The sequence below is a fragment of the Emys orbicularis genome, chromosome 7 (genome assembly GCF_028017835.1).
Source record: "Emys orbicularis isolate rEmyOrb1 chromosome 7, rEmyOrb1.hap1, whole genome shotgun sequence".
Taxonomy (NCBI): domain Eukaryota; kingdom Metazoa; phylum Chordata; order Testudines; family Emydidae; genus Emys; species Emys orbicularis.
The window spans coordinates 45,701,260-45,727,036 of record NC_088689.1 but is presented as its reverse complement, the minus strand read 5'-3'; the positions used below and the strand labels follow the sequence as shown (position 1 = coordinate 45,727,036).

The 25,777-nt window shown below is 40.2% G+C and overlaps 1 protein-coding gene across 1 annotated transcript in view; it reads left to right on the top strand.

Moving 5' to 3' along the window:
- The window catches only part of TET1 (tet methylcytosine dioxygenase 1), a 121,696-nt gene that overhangs the window by 3,825 nt on the left and 92,094 nt on the right, over window positions 1–25,777 (top strand). Inside the window, exons 2-3 of the mRNA XM_065408621.1 lie at window positions 11,881–13,686; window positions 20,554–20,604. Coding sequence (XP_065264693.1) covers window positions 12,007–13,686; window positions 20,554–20,604 — 1,731 coding nt within the window. The 5' untranslated portion in view covers window positions 11,881–12,006. The remainder of the gene's footprint in view (window positions 1–11,880; window positions 13,687–20,553; window positions 20,605–25,777) is intronic.

Here is a 25,777-nt window from a genome sequence, read left to right as displayed (position 1 = left end):
TCATTCATTGTGCACACAGTAAAGTCTGTAAACAGTTTAATGAACCAATTTCTGCAGTTACACTATTAGACATTTTAGGAACAAATTTGGATTTGGCTGCTTACACCAAGTCTGGTGTATTCATGGAGAATAATATGGGGAAATTATGATGTCATGTAAGTCAGTGATGAAGCCTCATCTGGAATACTATGAAGGACTGGTCATCCCATCTCAAACAGAATATTGCAGAATTAGAAGAGGTTCAGAGAAGGGTAACGAGTATAGGTAGGGGCATGAAAAACTCATAAGAAGAGAGCCTGAACGGATTGGGATTGTTTACCTTAGGAAAAGAAACTAATGAAAGGAGACATAATAATGACTGGTACTGAGAAGACAGATCAAGAGCTTCTGTTCTCCCTGTCTCGAACACAAGAGCAAGGGGACAGTCAATTAAATTAGAAGATAGCAAATTCAAAATTGATAAAAAGGAAAAAACTCTTCACTACCACTACTCCCGGACATAATTAGACTGTGGAACTCATTGCCACATTAGGTTGAAGCCAAGACTTTAGCAAGATTTAAAAAGAGATTGGACATTGATATGGCTAACAGTAACAAGAACATCCAGAGTGATACTAAATGCTAACAAAAGTCTTGGAAAGGATATCAAAACCACATGTTTTGGGGCTTAAGCCAGTTGCTAACTGCTAGAAATTAGCTTGAGATATAATGTGAGGGCCGATTTTCCCACATCTGCTTACTGGGAATAGGCAACAAAGGATGGATCACTTGATGATTACCTGTTCTGTTCATTCCCTCTGGGGCTCCTGGCATTGGTCACTGTCAGAAGACAGGATACTGAGCTAGATGGACCTTTGGTCTGACCCAGTATGGCTTTTTTTATGTACTGCAGAATTCTTACATCTTCCTCTGAAGCGTCTGGTGCTGGTCACTATTGGAGACAAAATATTGACCGAGATGGACCTTTGGTTTGATCCAGGATGGCAACTCCTAGGTTCTTAAATCTGAATTTGGTCCATAATACTATGTACCTGGATTTTTTAAAGATAGTTTATATGAAAGTTTCCTAGGTATTTTTTCCCCATCATGCAAATCTCTGACTTTTAAAAACATATGTATACACAGAAACAAAATGTTGTTTCATTAGTGCATCCAAGCATGGTAAAATTAGGATCCTAACCTAGTCCTTACATTCTTTGTGATTGTTTCTGGTTATTTGCCTGAATGGTACACATTGTTTTCTCCCTTGCAGCTGTGTTTTTGAGGGGTCACTGCTCTCTTTCATGATGTCATTAAAAGACTGCTATCATTTAAAGAACCTACATCTTTTTAAATGCTTCCAATTTCTCTTTCTCCTCTTAAAAGATTCTATTAGAAAAACATGAGTGTCATAAACAAACATACTACTTCTAAAATACTCTAGTATAAAGAAAATAGTATGTGGAGGATTTTTTATATTTATATTATATGAAGAATTAAAGTAAATTCAAAAATATATGGCTTTGTGACAGCTTGCCCATGATTTGGGGGCAAATCCAGCAACTGCTGCTCAAACAGAACTCCCATGGAACTCAATAGGAGTTTTGCCTAAGTAAGGACTAGAAGAATTAGCTCTTGGTTAGCTTCATAGCATTGTTATATTTATATATGGGGCATTATTTAAATCAGTGGAATCATTCCACATTTATACCAGTTTAAAGAAGAGCAGACTGTAATTGTAAGTATCTGGCATTTGCTCCTAGCATAGTACACAAGGAAAGGATATAGTTCAAACTTAAACCATTCCTTTTTCCCCTTTATTTTTAATGTAAATAACAAACCAGCTTCAACCTGTAGTGGTCTATTCTAGAATTGTTCTCTACAGGACCCTCTGTTCCCATTCTAGTTCCTTCTACTTCAGGCTCAAGCCCTTTACTGCTCCTGGAGTGGAGACAATAGGACCCATCTGGTCTTGTCTGCCAGGTGAGTCAGCAGAATAGCTTTACATCTCTGTGCATGGTCCTAAAACTGACAATTTGTTAGATTGACCCATTATATTTGGACATTGACTAGTTAGTGTAAACATTTTGAAATTAGATTGTTTACCTGCTACAAAAGTTAAGATGATGTAAAGTTACATTAAATTGCCCTTGAGAGGTCATGCCATATGCCACTCTCCATGAGACCCTTTTATCTGATGCAAGGAACAGCATTGGATGAGTTGTCTCTAGCTCATTGCTGGAAAAGGGAGAGTCACTAATGCAGTGCAAGGAACACTGTCAGGTTAAAATAAAACCTTATGCATAAAAAAAATTCCCTAATCTGTGCTTACTCATAACACCAGATCATTAAACAGAAATAATTATAAATCATGTTTACATATGTGACATCTGGCAATAAACCAGAGGAATATGAATTTGTAAACATTTGTTGACAGTAGAACCTCAGGGTCACAAACACCAGAGTTATGAACTAACCGGTCAATCACACACCTAATTTGGAACAGGAAGTATGCAATCAGGCAGCAGCAGAGACCAAAATAAATAAATAAAGCAAATACTGTGTTAAACGTAAACTACTAAAAAAATAAAGGAAACGTTTAAATTTTTTTTGACAAGGTAAGGAAACTGTTTCTGTGCTTGTTTCATTAATATTAAGATGGTTAAAAGCAGCATTTTTCTTCTGCATAGTAAAGACTTAATACAGCTTTGAAACAATATTCAGTTGTAAACTTTTGAAAGAACAACCATAACATTTTGTTCAGAGTTGCGAACATTTCAGAGTTCTGAACAACCTCCATTCCTGAGATGCTCATAACTCTGAGGTTCTACTGTATCACTATCACTTGCTGAATGTGCAGGATTTTCCAGCTCCTCCCTTGGTGTGGGCACTGGCTGCTAGTAGGTGCCCTGGTGGTTTGAGGAGCATGTGCCAGTTTCTTTCCTAATGGTCTGATAGCAAGAAGTGGTAGGATTGCCAACTTTCTAATTGCACAAAACTGAACACCCTTCCCCCACCCCTGCCCCATCTCTGAGGCCCTGCCCTTTCTCTGAGGCACCGCCCCCACTCACTCCATTCCCCCTCCCTCTGTTGCTCACTCTCTCCTCCCCTCACTCACTTGCTCATTTTTACCGGGCTGGGCAGGGGGTTGGGGTACAGGAGGGGGTAAGGGCTCTGGCTGGGGGTGCAGGCTCTGGGGTGGGGCTGGGGATGAGGTGTTTGGGGCACAGGAGGGGGCTCCGGGCTGGAGAGTGAAGCTGAGAGGTTCGGAGTGTGGGAGGAGGCTGAGGCAGGGTGTTGGAAGGTCTGGGCTGGGGGCCAGGGTGGGGCCAGAAATGAGGGGTTCAGGGTGTGAGGGGACTCCGGGTTGGGCAGGGAGTTGGGGTGCTGGAGGGGGTTTGGGATCTGGGCAGCGCTTACCTTGGGCGGCTCCCTGGAAGCGGCAACATGGTCCTCGGCTCCTAGGCATGGGGTGGCCAGGTGGCTCTGCGTGGTGCACGTGCCACACTACCTCCGCGCGCAGGCGCTGCCCCCGCAGCTCCCATTGGCTGCGGTTCCTGGCCAATGGGAGCTGCTGAGCCGGTGCATAAGGCGGGGGCAGCATGTAGAGCCCCCCTGGCCGCCCTTGCACCTGGGAGCCAGAGGGACGTGTTGCCACTTCCATGAGCCACACGGAGCCAGGTAAGGAGCCTGCCAACCCCGTCAACTGGATTTTTAATAGCCCGGTTAGCTGTGCTGACCAGAGACGCCAGGGTCCCTTTTTGACCTGGCGTTCCGGTTGAAAACTGGACATCTGGCAATCCTAGGAAGTGGGTGTAGGCAGTCCTAGTGGGGCAGAAATTTCTAATTCCTCTCCTCTTGCATGAGAGTGTGTTGCCCTTTGTTGTCCTTCACAGTCCAGTCTTGGATGTGTTCCTCCTTCCCCAATCCATTCTCCGCTTGTCCCAACATACTCCTTCTAACAATTCAAGTCCACTTCTGTTCGGAAATATCAATTACTTCTGGCTTGCTCTTTCCCAGATAGATCACTTCTACACTCCAGTTCATTACTTTTTACTGACCATCCCATTGTTTGTGTTTGCTGCTTCCTCCCCCACTATTTTATCATCTCACCTCCTCTCCACACAACATTTAATCCTCTGCTCCCTCTCTATATTCCTCACCCAAGCATTTCATCCCTGAATTCCCCCACCCCTCACTTCTCATTCTGTTCTCCTTCCCATCCCAGCATTTAATAATTCCCCCCCTCCCCTCCACCATTTAACTCTTTCCCCACATCAAACCTGCAGCATTTCACCTTCTGTCCCCTACCCCCTACTGTGGGCATTTTAAGCCTTTTTTCCATGATCTTTTATTTTTAGAAACTTATTCTCTTCCCTTGTTTGCCTTCAAGAAATGGGAGAGGTGTGGGTCTCTTGGCTTTTCTCTCCTTCCTCAGCAGAATCTTTGCAAAGAGGAACACACTGAAATCTTCCTGTCTTGGTCCCATGCAAAATGATGGAGTATCTAGCCTGAACTCTCTTGAAGTGGTGATTGGGGTGTGCATGAGTGCAAAACAGTAGTCTGAGCCTCCCCCACTGAGCAGCTGCAGCAAGGGAGATAAATTGAGATCTTCACGCACCCCTCCAGCCCTCAGAAAGTTAACCCTGGAGTCCTCTCTCACATTCTACACTAGTGGGAGTGGGGGGAGGAGGAGATGCAGAGTTAGTCCAAAGTAGCTGGCTGTAAGGGGGAAGGGAATTCTTGCCGCTCTTTTAAAAAAACAAACAGCATGTATGTGTGTGGGGTATTGGTTACTACACTTGCTGTGGTATCAGGCAGTCCCCTCAATATATCCAGCCAGCTTTGATTGGTTGCAGAGGAATGGGGTAGGCAGCCACTTAAGCCTTGTCTGTACTTAAACATTTTGCCACTTTATCTTTGCTGTCATCGTGAAAGCAGCAAACCCCAAATCCCACCCCTCTGTAGACCGATATAGCAGTGAAAGAATGCTTATATCAGTGGAACTGCATCTAGACTAGGGCTTGTGCTGGTATAACTATATCAGTAAAAATCAGATCCCTTACCTACACAGCTATGTTTAAGTGTAGACCAGGCCTTAGAAGGGGGTAAATAATAATAAAATACTACTTCCTCCGTAGATGAATAAATACTCTGTAGATGAATGAAATATTTCTTCCTCTATAGCTTTCCCTATAGACTTATAGGAGGATCAAACTCTGTAGAGCTGATCAGCCTAAGTTTACTGTTAAGCTTGTAATTTCCATACTTTTTAATGTTTAAGTTATATAAACCAGATCTCAAACTTTTTTAAAGTGTGGAATACCTTTTAATAGAGAGATTATCTTGGAGACTATGTCCCACCTTTCAGGATCTCATAACATCCCTGTGACAACTACAGACACTGCTTTTGTGGGAAACTGTTCATACATTTTCAATGTCTTAAATATGAGATTCACTGAATTTTTCAAAATTCAGTCACTGTCTACTTCTGCTCTTCTTTTATCTCTCCGCCTCCCTCTCCCCCTCTCTTCTGTTCCTCTCTGTTGCCCAGTGATCCTCTGAAAAAGCTTCTGTGTTGCCTGGTCTCCTCCTCATTCACATACTCTTGGGTGCTGGATCTCGGTGTGCTGCTGCACCTCCTGGCTTGAAGTGGTTTCTATCATATACAGGGTTTACAGTTTGGTTCAATGGCTCTCAGCACCCCGACTATAAAAGTTGCTCCAGCATTTCGGCACATACTTACATCTTGTTCAGTCCTCTCCCCTTGTACATGCTCCTTTTCTGTTCAGTTTCCTTCTCCCTTGCTTCATTGGACTTAGTTCCTGCTGGGCTTGTTCTCTTCCCCCCGGACATCCCTCTCATACTAGTGGCTGACAACTCAGGTCCCTGAAAGTAGCTTGTATTTCTTTTACTGTGTAGAGCGCTGGCCGCTAAGGGCAACAGACATGCTGCCTGCTCCTTGTTTCAAACTGCTTCTATGAGTCTGGGCTCTTGATTGAACCAAATAGCCTGGAGGCTTGCAAAAGCTGTTGGAAACTAGGGGAGAGCCAGCACCTTGTGATTAATTAGCTAGCTTTCTGCAAACTACTTGCAAGTGCTTCATTGACCGTGCTTTGGGATCTGCTGACATAAGCAATTCTGACGTTAGTCTTGAAACTCAGATAATGTAGTCAAACAAAAAAATTCTCTATCACCAGCATTCAAACAGTCTCAACTCCAACTCTGGATTTATGTTGCTATTTCAGGGTCTGAACCAACTTCCACTGAAAGCAATGGTAGTGTTCTAATTTTGTTGGGTCCTGGACTGCTTATATGCCTTTTTAACATAAGATGTGGGTAATTGAGCATATGTGTATATTATTTATTCTAGCATCATGTTTAATGGCTTGCTATGACAGGAATGGGGTTTCTGTTTTAATGTAGTGGACATATTTTTATGATTTGGGATATGTTTAGCCTATGTTCATATGGTAAATTTGTTTCATTATGTTTGTTTCATTAGGTGTGAACAGGGGTCTCAAACACGCGGCCCGGGGGCTGCATGAGGCCCGCGGGGTTGTTTTCTGCGGCCTGCAAACTCCTCGCGCCCCCCCCCCCCCCCAGCGTTTACCTAGAGCGGCTCCAGCCCGACGCGCACCGGGGGAAGGGCAGGCTCCCTGCCTGCCCTGCCCCCTGCTGCTCCGGGAAGCAGCTGGAACATGGGGAAGGGGCGGCACAGGGCTCTGTGTGTTGCTCTTGCTTCAGGCAGCGCCCCCAGCAGCTCCCATTGGCCGCAGTTCCCCGTTCCCGGCCAATGGGAGCTGCTGGGGGTGGTGCCTGAAGCAACAGCAACACACAGACCCCTGTACCCCTCCTCCCCCAGGTTCCGGCCACTTCCCGGAGTGGTGCGGGGACAGGCAGGCAGGCGGCCTGCCCCGCCACCGGTGCGTGTCGGGCCGGAGCCCGCCCCCCGAGCCCCTCCTGCAGCCCAACTCCCTGCTGTACCCCGCACCCCTCCTGCAGCCCACACCCCAACTCCCTGCCCTGAGCCCCACACCCCTCCTGCCCTCCCTGCGGGCAGGAAGCGGGCAGAGTTGGGGTGGGGATTTCAGGGAAGGGATTGGAATGGGGGCAGGGCCTCATGGAAGGGGTGGAGTGGGGGCGGGGCCAAGGGTGGCAGGGGGAGGTGTCAGTAATGCGGCCCTCGGCCAATGTACTAGTCCTCATGTGGCCCTCGTGGTCATTTGAGTTTGAGACCCCTGACATAGAACTATTTTATCAGTAAAAGACTGATATTTGGATGTGCTTATATACCGTGGAGATGGGTGATTTATCACAGTGGTTCTCAACTTGGGGTCCGCAGATTGTGTCTAAGGGGTCTGCGAAAGGTGGTCGTTACCATAGAATAGTGGTTTTCAACCTAAGATTTCCACCTCCATTCAAAAATTTTTAGGGGTCCACAAACTTAGGTGCTGGAACTAGGGGTGCTGTTGCACCCCCTGGCTTGAAGTAGTTTCCATTATATCCAGGGTTTACAGTTTGATTCAATGTCTCACAGCACCCCCACTATAAAAATTGTTCCAGCACCCCATCTGCAAATGAAAAAAGCTTGAAAATCACTGATTATCACAACTAAAACCCTGTAAATTTATATTACATAGATGATACAAGTACTCTTGAAGTGTTAACATATCTTTGATTGTTGTGGATTGTGTAAGGTAGTATGAAAGACTAGGCATTTTACAACCATTGGATACATAAGAATAAGTTATTACAGTTTTTATGTACCATTCTAAGACAGAACTATGTGATGAATAGATAATGTTTATTTAGACTTTGTAGTTATTGTGAACGTTCTTTTACAAGGGCAGAGTTGAGCATATTTGGTTGCTCATTGGGATGTTTCTGTTTAATAGTCTATGTCCATTAACTAAATGTTAAGGTTGGTGTCAGCACTGTTTAAGTAATCTTAGCTTGTCATTTCCACACTATATAGTTGAGATTTTTTTTTTTAAAGAATGGGTTTAAAGTAGGGCTGCCAAGCCATTAAAAAAATTAATTGGGATTAATCACAGTTTTATTTGCACTGTTAAACATTAATAGAATACCATGTATTTAAATGTGTTTGGATGTTCTGTACATTTTCAAACATATTGATTTCAATTACAACACAATACAAAGTATACAGTGCTCACTTTATATTATTTTTATTACAAATATTTGCACTGTAAAAAAGAGAAAAGAAATAGCATTTCAAATCACATCATACAAGTACTGTAGTGCAGTCTTTTTATCATGAAAGTTGAATTTACAAATGTGGAATTATTTGTTTGTTTTTGTTTTTACATAAGTGCACTCAAAACAATGTAAAACTTTAGAGCCTACAAGTCCACTCAGTCCTAGTTCTTGTTCCTCCTTTTAGAGGCGTTTTGGCTTATTGAAGGGGTAAGATATTTTTATCTCAGAAAGTCAATATTTTGGAGATGGGAGTGGTGTGAGTTGTGCAGGAGAAGGGTGAATTCTTGATGCTGCTCCTCTTGGGTTGGGTTTCTGAGCTCGCCAGGCTCACCTCCTGCCTGAAGAAGAAGAGAGTTTCATCTTAGAAATCTGCATTCAGTGATTGGGGATGGGGAGCTAGCAATGCAGGAGGAGGGTGAGGAAGGTGTCTTGCTTCTGGAATGCTGGTTTCTGTTACTGGGCTCACCAGGATTGCCTCTTTTTACTGAGCTAGGTGGGCTTAATTTGTAATGAAAGAGGTATTGGAGATCAGGCAATTAGGTGCCGGGGATCAAGCAATTTTTTTACATTCATAGCTGATGCAGTAAGCCCAGAGCTGCCAGGGCTGAATTAAACACTGGTGGACTCCCTTCAGCTGAGCGAGCCCTTGTTTGCAAGGGAGGGTAGATTTTACCTCAGGGACTCGGCATGCGGCAGGGGAGGAGAGGCTGGTTCAGGAAGGCTGAGCTCGCCAGGCCCCTATTCTCTATGGGGTACCTCCCGGAGCGAGGGGGTCGGCTGGGGACAATGAGGCATGGTACTGGGGGGAGGGGTTGGTCCCTGGAGCGAGGGGCAGGCTGGGGCATTGGGGCATGGCGGGATCAGGATCCCTATCTCTCCATCAGAGCTGGGATGGGAGCCACTTCGTCTTCTCTTCCCACCCTCTGGAGGCAGATTTGCACCTGACCGGAGGCTGTCCGGTCCCTCTGCAGCCAATACCTCACTCAGAGGTATGCGATTAATGCGGTTAAAAAAATTGAGTTAATTTTGTTTTCAGTTAATAGCAGGCTTTAACTGCAATTAATTGACAGCTCTAGTTTAAAGATGTCTTTTCTTGAATTGCCCTTAGCAACATTTGCATTACAGTAGCACTGGGTGTGCAAGGCACTGTTGAAACCTATAGGAAGAGACAATCCCTGTCCCCCCAAAATTAGTCTAAATAGATAATACAGACAAAGGGCAGGAGGGAAAACAGAAAGACAGAGAAGCGAAGTGACTTGCCAAAGGTCATATAGCAAGTTCATGGCAGAGTAGGGAAAGAATCCACGTCTCCTGACAAGTTCTCTATTCATCATACCACTGCCTCTCTGAGTTTAACTTAACCTTAATGTTCATATAATAAAGTTTTTTTTATTTAATTTCTATTTTTTAAATTAAATTTAGCACTCAAACAAAACAATGTAAAACTTCAGAGCCTACAAGTCCACTCAGTCCTACTTCTTGTTCAGCCAATCGCTCAGACAAACAAGTTTGTTTACATTTACAGGAGATAATGCTGCCCTCTTCTTATTTACAATATGTCACCAGAAAGTGAGAACAGGCATGGCACTTTTGTAGCTGGCATTGCAAGGTATTTATGTGCCAGATATGCTAAACATTTGTATGCCCCTTCATGCTTCAGCCACCACTCCAGAGGACATGCTTGTTAAAAAAATAATGTTAATTAAATTTGTGATTGAACTCCTTGGGGGGAAATTGTATGTCCCCTACTCTGTTTTATCCACATTCTGCCAAATATTTCATGTTACAGCAGTCTCGGATGATGACCCAGCACATTTTGTTCATTTTAAGAACACTTCCACTGCAGATTTCACAAAATGCAAAGAAGGTACCAATGTGAGATTTCTAAAGAAAGCTACAGCACTCGACCCAAGGTTTAAAAATCTGAAGTGCCTTCCAAAAACTGAGAGGGACGAGGGGTGGAGCATGCTTTCAGAAGTCTTAAAAGAGCAACACACTGATGCGGAAACTACAGAACCCGAACCACCAAAAAAGAAAAGCAACTTTCTGCTGGTGGCATCTGACTCAGATAATGAAAATGAACATGCGTCGGTCCGCACTGTTTTGGATTGTTATCAAGCAGAATCCATCATCAGCATGGACGCATGTCCACTGGAGTGGTGGTTGAAACATGAAGGGACATATGAATCTTTAGTGCATCTGACACGTAAATATCTTGCAATGCTGCCTACAACAGTGCCATGAGAATGCCTGTTCTCACTTTCAGGTGACATTGTAAACAAGAAGCGGGCAGCATTATCTCCTGCAAATGTAAACAAACTTGTTTGTCTGAGCGATTGGCTGAACAAGAAGTAGGACTGAGTGGACTTGCAAGCTCTAAAATTTTACATCGTTTTATTTTTGAATGCAGTTTTTCGTACACAAGTCTACATTTGTAAGTTCAACTTTCATGATAAAGAGATTGCAATATAGTACTTGTATTAGGTGATTTGAAAAAACAACAACTTTATTTTGTTTTTTACAGTGCAAATACTTGTAATCAAAAATAAATATAAAGTGAGCACTGTACATTTTGTATTCTGTTCTGTAATTGAAATCAATATATCTGAAAATGTAGAAAATACCCAAAAATATTTAAATAAATGCTATTCTATTATTGTTTAACAGTGCGATTAATCACAATTAATTTTTTTAATTGCGCAATTAATTGCAATTAATTTTTTAATTGCTTGACAGCCCAATAAAAATATAGATGTATATTGACTCTGTCCCCTAAACAATTCTGATCTAAAAATCAGACTTGCATTTATTACGGAAAACTTCAGACCAGGAATTCCTTCAACTTAAAAGTTATGGGAGATTGGGAAGGCAGGATAAGCCTTACAATGAATATTGGCGGCCACAACCTTAACGTCTGTGGAGCAGTGACCACTACCTACATAACGTATTTATGTGACACTGACAGCAAGATTGTGTGCTTTAGGCTTAGCGCTGAATATGATGCAATATGTAGTCACACCATCCCAGAAGGAATTGTGACTCAGAATCCCAGTTCCTCTCCTGCTCTTCTCCGGTTCAGGGGGAGGAGAAGTAACTTAGAATACCCCTTTCTAGGATACAGGTTACTTCCCTCACCTTTCGCCTGGCCAAGTCTACTGGCCAGCATGTGGGTGGAGAAGCAGTAGCTCTCTCTGGCTGCTTCTTTGGGGTGGGCAGATGTGTGTATCAGGTGATCTGTTCCTGAGGCGTGATAAGAGTAGGTCCTACATGGCCTTGTGGAGGTAGGTCTTAATCCTCTGTGCAGCCACATGTAACCAGGCACACTCTTGTCCTGAATCATATGGGCGAGGAGGGCTGTTAATTAACTTGAAACAAGTTGAAGTGAACTCAGGCTTCTTTTATATATTTGTGTACAAATAATGAGTCAGTAAAGTGTGAAGTTTCCTTGGTCTGTTGCTCTTTGTCCACTTTAGCAAGATTCCCACTTTGAAAGGACTATAGAGTATATGCAAATTAAAAGGGTGCTCTATTAATAAGATGTTAATATTTGATAAAACTCAAATATTCCTATTTTTGCCTCAGTGTTTTAAATATTTAGCATTAACTGAGACTTTGATATAATATTGATATACAGACTTTTATGATTAAATTTAAAAAATCTTAAACTTTTTTTTATTTCAGATTCAACTCTGTATTATGACAGAGGACAGCAATAAGAGTATGCAATTTTCTACTCAAGTGAAAAATTCCTTCAAGAGCCCATGATTTTTTCCACTACTCCTTTTACATATCAACTACTTGATAGACATGGCTCACCACGCCAGACCTTCCAGATTAGTCAAAAAGGAAGAGTTAGGCAAAAGGAAAACTAGTGAAGGCAAAAAGAAATCCAGCCAAGTGAAAAAGAAAGCCAAGAAGAATTCCAAAAAGGCTGTGAGTTCTGGAAAATGCAAAAAGTCAATGCAAGAAAAAAATGATGTAAAGAAAAAGCAACAAGAAAAGAAACCACCTTTGAGCTCATCAGTTAGATTTCTCAGGAGTAGTGTAACTAGAGCTTTATCTGGAACATCTTGGGTAAATATGGAGAAAACAGATAATATTCTCTTTCATAACCAGGATTCTTTAAACGTCAATGGCTTTACAATGTCTCTTCGTAGCAGATCGTTCTCCCATAGACTGTCCCAAACTGCAGTAATTACAAAACCCAAGAAAGTTACAGCACAGAAAAGATTAGAAAAAACCCTTACTATATTGGAAGAAAAAAAAGTTGAAGCTGATGAAAGGGTTTTGAAACAAGATTCAGCACAAAATGAATTAACTCCTCTCAACATTCTGTGTGATACAGACATTGAGCCCTCCATTAAATGTGATAGTCAAGACAAAAAGCTAGGGAGACCTGAATCAAGTGTCTCCACTTCAAAGAGTCTACCAAGCATTTACAATCCAGAAGTATTAGAGGAGGAGTATGACTGTGAAGAGCCGCCCTGTGGGTGGACATCAAGTAAGATCAATACAGGTAGCTCAGATGAAAGTTTTGCTCAGAATTCTGAGCTTGTTCCCGCACCTTTTCATTCTGACTCTATAATCACCTCTGAATTAAATACAAAAGACCATTTAGAAGATTCAGGCTCGTTTGCAGAATCCCATGTAAAGATGAACTTAGATTTGAAGCCTGCTAATAAAGAACCCACTTCAAATTCTGCCTCTTCAGTTACCACTGAATCAAATTCTATCATATATTTAGAAGATTTGGGCTCGTTTGTTGGATCCCATATAAAAACCAACTTGGATTTGGTGCCTGTTAATAAAGAACCTGACTCAAATTCTGACTTGTGCTGTAAAAGAGATGATTCAGAATCTGACACAAAAAATCTGGTCACAGTTTGTGAACCAGTTAATCTTGCAGTGCAGCAGCCTGTTAATTACATTGGTAAAGAAACTTTAGTTCTGGACTCAGGTTATGTCCCTATTTCATCATCAAACACAGAAAAAAGCACAGAAGCCTTAATCTCTACAACAACTGCGGTCTTCAAAGAAAATACTGGACATTCCTCTGAAGGCTCTATTTCAGGGTTGTCCTCAAACACAGGAAGTTCCACTCTTACCTCTGACAGAGAGATAAATGTACATTCACCAACTGATTCAAAACTGCGGTATAAGGATTCTTCATCACAATCAGGAAGTGTTGGAATAAACTTGAACTCAGTTCAGGACAACAAGAGCAACAGCATCGGTTCCGCTGAGGCTTCGGAACCATCTTCCTTTACAAATCCAGTTTACAGTTACCCTCTCTCATATTCATCTTTGCTCCCTATGTTAGAAAAAAAGAAACGAAGACGGTGTGGGGTATGTGAACCTTGTCTGCGGAAAACTAATTGTGAGGAATGCAGCTGTTGCAGGAAACGCAAAACTAGTCACCGGATATGTAAAAAGAGAAAATGTGAAGAACTGAAAAAGCCGCCACCGCCAATAATGCTACCTTTTGAGGTAAGCAAGAAACAGAAACAATACACCTTCGTAAGATTTGAGGTCCATTTGTAAAATTCTTAAAAATATTAGTTATTGTAAAAAGAACAGGAGTACTTGTGGCACCTTAGAGACTAACAAATTTATTAGAGCATAAGCTTTCGTGGGCTACATCCAAAGAAGTGGGCTGTAGCCCACGAAAGCTTATGCTCTAATAAATTTGTTAGTCTCTAAGGTGCCACAAGTACTCCTGTTCTTTTTGCGGATACAGACTAACACGGCTGCTACTCTGAAACCTGTCAGTTAGTTATTGTGTAGATTTGGAAAACATATTAGATAAAATTTAACCATAACAATTGAATATACTTCTCCAGTTATAAGCCTTGAAGATTAGAGTGAGCTAGTGTTTCTGTTGATCATACCACATGCATTCATATAACTAGAGGTGGGCATAACTTTTAGTCTGCTGCAAATCTGGTCACATTGGCCAATGTGGAAAAGTAGGCCCAGAGATAGTTAAACTAATCAGGGGCCGGAGAAAGCAATAAAGATTTAAGTGGAGGGTTTGAGGTGGGCTGGATCATCCCTCACCACATTGTGAAATACCAGGTGCAAATGCCTGGATTTTAGGACAGGGGGTAGCTTGCTCTGTATTTGGAATTCTAGAAAAACTGGTTGGTAATAAATAAAATACGAACAAAACTACAACAAACCCCCCTGGCTCCATATTCTATTTGCATTCTCCCTCTAAATCTCTCCTTCTTTCTAATTGCCTGTCCCTTTTGTTTCTTGCATCTCACTCATTCCTGGTTACTCAGCCAGGTCTCATACCTCATCCTGCCCATATATTCTTTATACCCCTAATCTCCTCTCTGGTCCCTGTTCTGTTCCCTCTATGCTCTTTCAGTTCCAGTGGTCTGTCGTCTTGCTCATCCCTCTCACAAGTTTCAGTTCTCCACTCCCCAAACATCCTTAAAGCCTTCTGCTGTTTCTGGAGGCTCTCAATCTCTGTCTTTTCTCTTCATCCCCGTTCCATCCTCCCTCACAATTGAACCCCCTTAATCTATCCATCTTTTGTCCCCTGAACTTCCTCTACTCCCCTAGCCCCATGAATTATCTGTCTCTTATAAATCCTCTGACTTTAATACACGATCTCACTACTCCCACCTAGTCTCTCCAGTCATCTGCTCCCAATCTATCCTCTGCCCACTAGCATCCTGCCCCCATCAGCTGATCCCACCACTAGAGCCCTACGTGGATACCAAATTTGCTAAAAATGGTCCACGGATACCCATCTCCTCTGTACTGCATAAGTATAGCTGATTAAAAACAGGTAAGTTTTTATTTTGTGAAAAATTTTAAATATGTATATTTGATTTTTTTCATGAAATTTTTAATGTTTCAACAAAAAAAAATTCTAAACAATGTATTGTTTTGTTGGGGGAAAATACCACCTTTCACTTGTTTTTTCTCAGTGTAAAAAGAGAGAGGAAAAAAATAAAAAGTGAGAGACAATCAAATCTCTGGGCCAAATTTTCAGATCCTGCTAAGGTCCCTTTGTGCTGCTGGAATAATGTGAAAGGACTTTTAAACCAACCCTAAAGGGAAGTTGAGGATTCCCTGGATGTAGAATGCTCTGTTGGTATAAATTTGGCATAGATAGCTTTATGCCACGTTACTCCCCCCATCCCTGGTGTAGGGGAAAGGAGGGGATACTTACAATTTTTCTTGGGCTGTAGTATAGTCACTAGAGAACTGTTCCAGTTGGTGTAAGTTAAAGCAGGCCTGAAGTTACTTTACTTGTGGTGGGGACCAATTCCACCTCTGGCCAGCCCCAAAGTTGGAGGAGGCAGAAAGGTAGGGTAAAGCCAGTTTTGACTCTTGCATCAAGCATGAGTTTAGGATAGATGACAGTGCCCTGGGAAAACTTCTATTGTATGTCTCCACCCCACAACCTACAAGATTTACAGATATGTCAGTTCCATTTCTTCAGAGTAGGCAAGTAGGCAGAAAATCCTTACACCAGTGGATGGATGTGATGTGTGTGTGGTTTTTATATAATGTTGGAGTGGGGGATAAAAAAAATGAAATAGCTGGCCTCTGAGTTCACTGTGAATGAGGTTTACTATATGTGTGTCACATGACCCCTTCTGAGAACTTAAAAAAGGAATAAACAAATTTGGGCAAGGTCAATTTAGAATTTGATTTGAAGATCAATGAATAACAAGCCAGTGAAGAGGATGGAGTATGGGGAAACTCCCTGCTTCCTACAGCAAAAGAGTAATGTAGCAGCAACATTATGCTCTTCCTTATTTTTAATGAGTATGGACTCAGGAAGACCTTAAAAGAGAGCATTGCAGGAGATGAGATAATAAGGTGATTAAGGCATGAAAAAGGATTTTAGCAGAGGCAGGGTCAAGGAAAGGATGAATTCCAGCTTTTCTGTCAATCTTTTTTTCCAGGCTAAACATGCTTTTCTTTTATTTTCTTCTTGCATAGTCTGACCTTCTCTTTGTATTCCTGCTTTGCTTCTTCACCTCTTTTTCTTTAAGCCCCCTCTTTGCCTTCTTAATTATATCCCCTTTCCCTTTATGTTCCTCTGCTCCAGCAGTTTCATTTTCTGGTGTATTTTTAGAAAAAAAGGGGTATATTTTATACTGTGCATATCCAATTGTTTTAAAACTACAACCCAAAAGGCCTCCTTGCCTCTTCAAGTAGATGGCAAGAAATACTTTTCACCTTGTAAAGTTTCAGAAGACTGGGTTGAGCAAAATGTGTACTCCTGCCCTTTGGGAACACACCATTGGATAATTTCTTGTAAAATTATATTTGAATGAAATACAGAGACTCTTACTTTGAATATTTGTAAACAACAAATCCTGCTAGAACACAAAATTGTCTGAGAAACGGAAAGAAATTGAACATATTTCTGAAATATAAAAATCTGGCAGGGTCTAGGAGTGTAGTGTAGCTGAGTCCTGAGGAAGGTAGTGGGGGAGGGGTAGCAGTATTTTGCAATGCTCAAAAGTTACTTTTCAGATAAGATAGAAGTGTTAGCTGCTCAGAAGGGAATCCCTGGCTGGCGAAGGATTTAAGACTGCTCTGGGAGTAGGTTTTGTTTTTCAAGTGGAAGGGAATTGGGAAATGCCTTAGGACTCTGTCCAGGGTGTAGAAAGTAAAATAATATATATTTTTTTAAAGAAGGGAATCAGGCTACTTTCAGTAGATTGCTGGTTGCAAGGAGTCATAGGTCTGTCCCTCACGTAGGTGGAATGTTAGTATTTTCTTGCACTGGAGAGCAGGGGGATAGCTGTTCTCATCCTTAAACTACATTTTATGCCAGATGTTTCCCCTCAAAAGAAGGATTCTCCCTTCTAGTTTCAACTAGACAAAGTGCTAGAATTACATTCTACCATGCACAAAATGCACACTGAAATCCGTGAAAGTCTGCATGTGGAATTACTTCAGGATATGCCTTTGAAGATACAAAGCATGGGTTAGTTGTCCTTGCTTAGCGCAAAGGAATAACGACTTTTAAGATCATATATGGATTTACCTTTGGAGACAACAAGACCCAGCTGGTAGAGTCCATGACTGAGGTCTAAAATCTGAGTGCCGTTATGCATGCACAATCAACCTAGAGAGAATCAGTTTCACATTTGGAGCCAATATTAGTTACTATTCTGTTACTTTAATTAATTTGCACATAATTGAGATATAAGATTTGAAAACTATATTGGGCATGCATACATCTCTTTGAAATAACATCCACATAAACTTTCAGGAATACTTTACCTTGAGGAATGTAATGGATTTTGCAGAGACATGACATCATGAAAATCTGGTTAAAGCATTGTGGGCTCTAGTTCATAGATTGTATGTGTAACACAATTGTTTTTTATGTAATACACCTCATTTTGATGGATTCATGACATTTTGTTATGAGTTGGCAGTACAAAGGAAAGAATCTCAAATATATAGGATAAAAGGTATATAATTTTTTTATATTTAACAAATACTACGCTAAGCTTTTAAAATACAATAAAGGTTTTATATTTAACAGATCTCACAATAAATGTTACAGAAACACTTTATTAATTATTATGAATATGTACCTTTTACATTTTGTCTTGTTTTCATTCTAATACAAATTGCTGTATCATTTCAGCACGCAATATAGATATTTTGGGTTATTTCACAGCTATCCTCTACCAAAACAGGTTATTTGCTTTCATTCAGTAGTTTGTTTTGTTGCTGTTGAGTCTCAATGTACGTCTGTGTTGTTTGGAAATGTTGTAGGATCTACTAGGGAAAATTCAGCAGTGCTGTAAATGGTTGTATAAGTTGCAGATCATGCTCAAGTGGCAAGGCGACAAAGTTGTGTAACTTGCTTTGATTTGGCATTCAGTGTACATGCAAAATAATTATAGTTTACACTAGTTTGGTATTCTATGTGGTACTGAGTGTTGAAGATGAGGGGGTATTCATTAAATAGAAGCTGTGAACTTGATATTTAATCATTTTCAAAGAATGATTTAAAAATAGTTTGAACATTGAACCTTCCTCTAAGCCTCTGTGCCATTTTTGTTAATTAAAATTTCCCCCCCTGTTGTTATGTTAAAGACCCACACAAACACCAGGGGAAAGTGAAACCCAAAACTAATTGTACACCAAGAACTCTCAAATGCACATAGCTAACAAGCTAGGGGGAAATAGTATATTTCTCTTCCCCCTCCCCACCCAGCCAGAATAATCTTACATGTTACTTCTAATAATAGTGGGTAACTTTTTTTAACTGATGGAGGATGGTCCTACTTAACCTTACACTCTTATCAGTTCTATTTCTTGCTACACACACAAATTAATGTGATTGCCTGAATTAAAAAAGTGAACAACACTTGGCTCTAAAAAAATGAAAATACATTTTTGCGGGACCATAAAATCTTAGGTAACAGAGGGTATTAGACAGAATTAAACCACTGCATATGTACATCTTTATAATTTTTAATATGGTTTACCACATGTATTTTAACATAACATTAAATTTGAATACCTTATGTCACCCAGTCCTATCAAAACAAATTAGGGTTCAAGTAGCTAATATTATGCAATAAACAAATAGCAACACTACCTCTAATTTAACTGATACATTTCAAAATGGATTGTGGGTGCAAATCTCCATGTTTACACCTGTAGCTGCCTAATTTACACCCACAATCAAGTAGCTAGACATGCATATACTTGGATTTGTATGTTATTCAACTGCAGATGCAAAATGTGGGCAGTTCTCTGCTGCAACTACTATCAGATGTAAATTTCCCTTTATTTCCAGAGGTAGTACACAAATGTACAGCCAATTTTCTGTCTGAGACATATTTACTGAAAATTCTTTAGTGAAGTTTTAAGTAAATAGTAAATTGTAATTGTCAAACTGGGCCTGATGAGACCCAGTCTGTTCCAGAGACCTCTGAGGTCAATCCCAGTCTTTTCTAGAAGTTAGGGGGTTTTGGCTCTAGGCCCTAGTTTTTGTGCAATACCTGATTTCCCTTTTTTAAAAAGAAAAAAATAGATTTATGTTAAATCTAATGAGAGATGTCTGTAAACCTCCCTCGCTGTTGCTGGGACCCACGTGGAAACTAGTTTGTTAGAGTCCTTAATCCAGTTTGTTCCCTACACTATCCAGGGACGGTTTTTGTTCATTAGATCATGTATTAAAAGCAAAGTGGAAGCAGACGAGGTATTGAATAAAAGCTGATGTGCGCCGAGAGGGGGCCTGCCTGGGGCCAAGCGGGCTGAGAGCTGCTCCTTCCGGGCTCCTTACAGACTCCCTGAAAAATAAAACCTCAGCAGCGTGCTGAGCACAAGGGCACAAGCCAACGGGGGGCGGGGGTGTTAGCAAAGGAACGCGCGGCCCCCGTGGCCACCGGCAGCAGCAGACATTGACTGACAGCCATCAAAGCGTGCTGGGCAACGCGCCTGCTGCATCCAGCGGGGGCCTGTCCACCACTGGGGCTGTGTCCTCGCATCACCTCCGCCTCCTTTCAATATCGCTAATATGTAGCCTTGCCTTATAAAGTCAAACTGCGCCGTACCTTGCCCGGGGGGAGGGGTGCGCTCAGCGGAGCCCGCTGCCTGAGCCCCGGCGGCAGGAGCGGGGCCAAGCCGCCGCCCGGCTACCCTCACGCCGACCCAGGCTTGTCGCCGCGTCCCCACACGCGAGCCGGGCCAGACCGCTTGCTGCGGGGAGATCGGCCCGGCCGCGGCGCTGCGCTGCGCTGGGGAAGCGAGCTCAGCCTCTCCAGCGCGCGCCGCGCGGGGCCGGATCCGCCGCCGCGAATCCATGTCGCAGCTTGTGCCTGCCCTGTGTCCTCTGCTCAGAGCAAAGCCCACATAGGAGACCCTTTGTTTAGGAAGGGCTAGGCAGGGAAGATCAGTTTGGAGCGGCTGGCCTCGCCTTGCCATTGGCTGGGCCCTTTCTGGAGCTCTTTTTGCGAGAGGCATGCCCAGCACGTCCCCAGCGTTGGCAGGCAGGGGCTGCTGCTTTTAAACACCATGATAATAATACCCAAAAAGCAGCCTGAAGAAGTGCTACACTGTAGAGGGTTCCTCTGCAGAAGGAAGCAAGATGGCCACCTCGTGGGTTTTTGCTGTGAAGAATGCAGAGCCTAATTAAGGCAGACTTTCAGGGGGGGAAAGGGTCTTTCCCTGCTACGTTTTTATAGCACAGCTTTTTGTTTTGGTTGCAGTGACTTTACAGTGTAAAGTCTCCATCAGTTCAAATGCTGCATATAAAGCATTATGGGTATTTACAGTATTACAGTTTTCTAATAAAATTGGGGATTTAATTTTTTAAGTTAAACTTTATTCTGCAATTTGATATTTTTTTAGGTGCTAACTGAAAACAAAAGGCCTCAGAGGAGAAAGCAAAGAGTTTTAAAGGTAACCAATCATTGCTTTAATAATACTTCCCTCCTCTTCCCCCCTCCCCATTTTAAACCGTATTTTATTGTCACTTGAAATAGGAAGGCAAAGGGTTAACTGCTGGACATCAGTTCTTTCCAGATTTTCAGAGGATTAGCTCATTTTAAAAGCATAGGTTTTCTTTTCTGTTTATATATTATGTACATATTTGGATCTTTCTGCACAAGTCTGCAGGCTACAAAGCTTACCTTCTTCCAATGTGTTGAAGATTAATTCAAATTTCATTTAGTCATAGCTTCATATTTATATACTGAGAGTAAAAGTTTGGTGATTTTTTTTCAGCATATAGGTTTGATGGGATCTGAAATTTAAATATTTGAAGTCAGAACTATATCATTACTAAAAAGTTATATATAGAAATATTTACTCAGGAATTCTTTTCTTATTTTAAAACTACAAAATAGTTAGAGGATAGTAAGAACATGTGTACAGTAAATGAAAGGACCTTAAATAAACATGCTATTTATTTTTTTATCCTACAAAGTGCACTTAAGTGTGAGAATTTTATTATTTATCAAAACATTGTTTCACCATTCATATATTTTCAAAAGCTTTGGTACGTGAGGAATTTGGTAAAAGTACAATACATTAAAATGTAATTTTATAAATGTGGACGTTTTAAAATGAAATTTCACCTATTTCACTTATTGCATGGTAAATGGATCACAAGAAACTACACTTGTATAAAGAAATTATAACTTATTCAGTAATACAACATTAAATAAAATGCTCAGATTAAGGAAAGAACAGAGTTTTTGAATTGTATTTGACTTGCAAATGTGTCTAACCTCAGGGGTCTGTTTTAATGTGGAAGCAGTTGTGCATTTTAAAACACCTCTTGCATCTTTTATAACAGTAATTGTAGTGGTACAATAGCAGTAAAAGCTCCACCTTCCATTCATTAAATGAATTAATCAATTATAGAACTAATATGTTTCGTTAAATCATAATCATGTGTTAATTTTTCATTTTAATAATTGCTTTTTGTAGCACAACAGATATCAGAATTATAACTTGATTTCATTGTAGAAAATACGTGGTGAAAAATGTTTGATTGTAGTGTGAATTTTTTCCCTCTGTTGGTGACAATGATGTCTTTCCATAAATTAATTGTTGTTCAATTCTATAATACTTAGTTGATATGACAAGTTACACCAATGTTGTCAAAGTGCAAAAAGAACAGAAGTCTGGTCTCTGTCAGAGGCAGCTACATTGTATTGAATATCTGCCCAGGGTAGGGCTTCACAGTATGTTTAAGATTTTATCTCATGTCCATTTGTCATTGTTTCTGATTTGGTGGCAGGTTGCTATAGAGCATGATGCTGTCTCTGTTGGCCCTTTTCTTTCTCACAGATTTATGCACAGTTTTTCATCCTTGATTTTTAATGGAAAATCTTATTGATAATTTGAGGAAATATTTTCATGCATACTATATCATATGTTGGGCTTTGGACTGGAAAGTGCATTTCTGCTTCGATCTCTCCTCTGTTGAAGTGGTTGTACAGTTATTTCTCTCTGGTTTTATACTGTACTTTGTGTCTTCCAGTTTTCACTCCTAGTGCATGGTTACTGAATCTGTATTTGGTAAGATTTGTTATTGGCTTATGTCAAGTAGTGTGTTTCTGGATGTGTTTGTCATTCTTCTAAAAAAGTACTGGATGTTGTTTTTCACTATATATAATATGGAGCTAGACTCCCTTTATATCAGCTGCAATAAACTTTCCAAAATGAAATATACATCATGTACAGTCTGATACCTGATACTCTGGAATAGTAGTTTTTTCTGCCCCTCCTTTTTCAATTGATGGCGTTTGAAATGCCATAATAAACATTTCTGCAGTAACATGTATTGAATTATAACACCAAGCTTTTATTTAATGATTAATGGCAGATGTATGAATCCAGCAAGTGACACTTAAAATTAAATAATAATCTACTAGCATTTTAAGGAGTTTCCTTGCAATGTGATTTTGATTGTAATAGTAATGTAAACTTCCTTTAAAGGAGAATTTGTAGCTTTCTTTGTTCTAAGGAAGAATATGATAGTTTGTGTTTCTAATTTTTCTTAAGGTATGTCTACACTGCCCACGTTACAGTGTGGCCGCAGCAGCGCTGTGACGTGGGCAGTGTAGACACGCTTTATTGCTGGGGAGAGCTCTCCCGGCAAATTTTTAAAAAACCCACCCCAAAAGAGGGGTGGTAGCTTTATTGCCGGGAGCGCGGCTCCCAGCGAAAAGCACTGTCTATACTGCCGCTTTTCAGCGCTAAAACTTTTGTCTCTCGGGCGTGTGTTTTTTCACACCCCTGAATGACAAAAGTTTTAGCGCTAAAAGTGACAGTGTAGACACAGCCTTAGATATTAATGAAAGGTAGTTCTTGTAAATATAATTACATGTATGTTTAAGGAAAATATGGATTAATCAATTAAATATATCTTTCAGATTTAAGTTGTTGGGACTATCTTTTTTCTTAATAACAGTACCCTATCTGGTAGAAAATAAATGTCTCAAAATAGGAAAATATTTGCTTGCTGGAAATAGTTTGCACTGCTATAAGCATTAACCTCACATATAGTAATATTGTTACACTACTGTAGATTTTGTTTACTTTGATGAATTTACTATTCTGTACCTTATTGCTACCATTTTGTTATCATATAAAGTCACTTCAAAATTAATTTTTCTGACACTAACATTCTGTTATTATTTTCATAATTGTACAGATGTGTGAATAAAAATCTAAATGCTCTGACTGTAAATTCTAGGAAACAAACACTAATTGAAGGCAAAAGTAATGTGTGTTTGTGGGAATAGCTGTTTAAAACCAAAGAGAGAGTATTTACAATTTCACTTGCAAACATTACATGATGTCTTCCTACTGAAGCAAATACCTTTTGCATTTTGTTTCTGGTACATAAATGGAAAATGTATGCAAGAGGACCTATTACTTGTTGCGGTACCTGGTACGTGTTGAGGCACTCATTTACGTTTTCAACAAATATAGGGGTGAGAGAGTGGTTTTTTTTTCTTTGACCTATTTAATGGTATTTCTCACCCACTTTGTGTATAATGCACCCTGTTTCACAGTGAGGAAGTGTTTACAATCACACTTTAGTAAAATGAAAGCACAGATCAGAAGAAACAAACATTGAATATGGCATCAGATTGTCAGAGAGAACTGCTATTATCAATACATCTAGAAGTGGAACAGTCAGGAACCCATGCACAGAACAACAGCTGATGAAGAAGTACAATCCGTGGTCTTGTCACTAGGTTCCACAATGCCAAGGTTACCTTTTGAATGGCCGCAGAAGTTTTCTACATTGATGGAGATAATAAAGGAAGAGCCTATGAGAGGGATCCAGAATTCATACAAGAGTCAACAATAATATAAACACTGCTAAGTGAGTATTACAACTGCATGCATGTACTTTGTGATTTGGGTTTGTTCACATGTTTGTTTATAAACACCCTAAGTATACTCCATGTGTGCCAGAAAAGGGAGAACCAGAGATTGCTGAATTCTGTAAAATCAGTTCAATCTAAGCTAAACAAAAAGCAAGCGATGATTAAATACTTAGTACTTTTGGTTTATTTGTATCTAATACTATAAATGTCACATTTCAATGAATGATGCAAATATATATTTTAACACACTTGTACAAAATGGCTCATTCCTTCCCTATGCATGCATGCATAAGTCCCTGTGTGTCTACATAGGACCAGTTTGCAAATATGAAGATGTCAAGGCTTCTATTAGCCTTGGTCACAGTGCAATTTTAGCTATGTTGCTTTAAGAAAACCCACATGATACACATTTCTGAGATATAAATGTTAACAGAAGACAAGAAAAGCAGCTGCTAATGAATGTGATCATGCTTTTAGTGATCTTGGATTGAACTAGTCTTAAGCCATTTATTCCAACTTGTGATATATGATATGTTTTTAATGAAGAACGTCTGCCAGAATACAGAGCTGGAAATAATTCATTTTTATTACTTTTTTTTAAGATATCAACAACTTGATGGATGGAGCCCCACTGTAATGGAATCTTACAGAGGAGGAAGATAGAATGATGCTACACATGTTGGATATAATACTATCCTGAAAATTACTATCTCACATTTTGTGTTTTTAAAGGGACACTCTCAACTTAAAATCTAGCCAATTAAAAAATATTAGTGAAATTTTCTACTACACCTGCCTTTAAATCTCAGCCAGTTTTTGTGGTTTTAAAAAAAGTAGTTTTGCTCTGTTTTTATTGTGTGAATGTCACACAAATAAAAGGGAAAAACAATTGAGGATGTAAGGTGAAGGAGCAAAACTAACAATATACAAAGTGTTTTAAAATGCACAAATTAAAGAAATGGGGAGGGGGAAACTCTTCCTCTAAGATCTTCCATTTATAGTAAACTAGTTGTTGTTTGTAACAATAATAGGTAACAAATTTTCATACAGTGTGTTATTTTTAAGTTGATTGTGTTCTATAATTTTATGGGTTAATTTTTCCCCTCCCTTTACGCTGGTGCTACTCAGTTGAAGCCAGTGGGATTGTACTGGTATAACTCAGGCCCTGATCCTGCTAACAGTTATACATGTGAGTAATTTTACATCTATGAACAGCCCAACTGAACCACAAACACAGATCCTTTCACCTGGGTAGTGTCCCGTTTACTTCAGTGGTGTTTTGTAAGGATGCAAAAGTCCACGATATTAGGTCACATTGCAGGGTTAGAGCTGCAAACATTGCATGATTTTAGAAGAATAAACATTCTGAAAGATACTTTTAAAATTTCATAGAAAATGTTGTCGTGATTCTGAAATGGAGTTTGACTTTTAGTATTAAATAAAAAGTAAGCTAATTTGCTGAAAGGAAATTAACAAGAAATATATGTCCAGGCATGGGGAAAGGTTAAAGCTTAATTCACAATTCATGTATCATTAGAAATTCTTAATGAAATTATGTTACAAGATAAACTTAAACTTTTTAACTCAAATAACTGTATTGTTAATGTTGTCTGCACTCATTATTGAATGTTCAATAAAAATGATTGATTCTCTTTTACTTAGCTTGTAAAATGTATGTATGAAACAGAAAAGCATTTAAAATTTCTTTCCAAATTTCAAAAGTG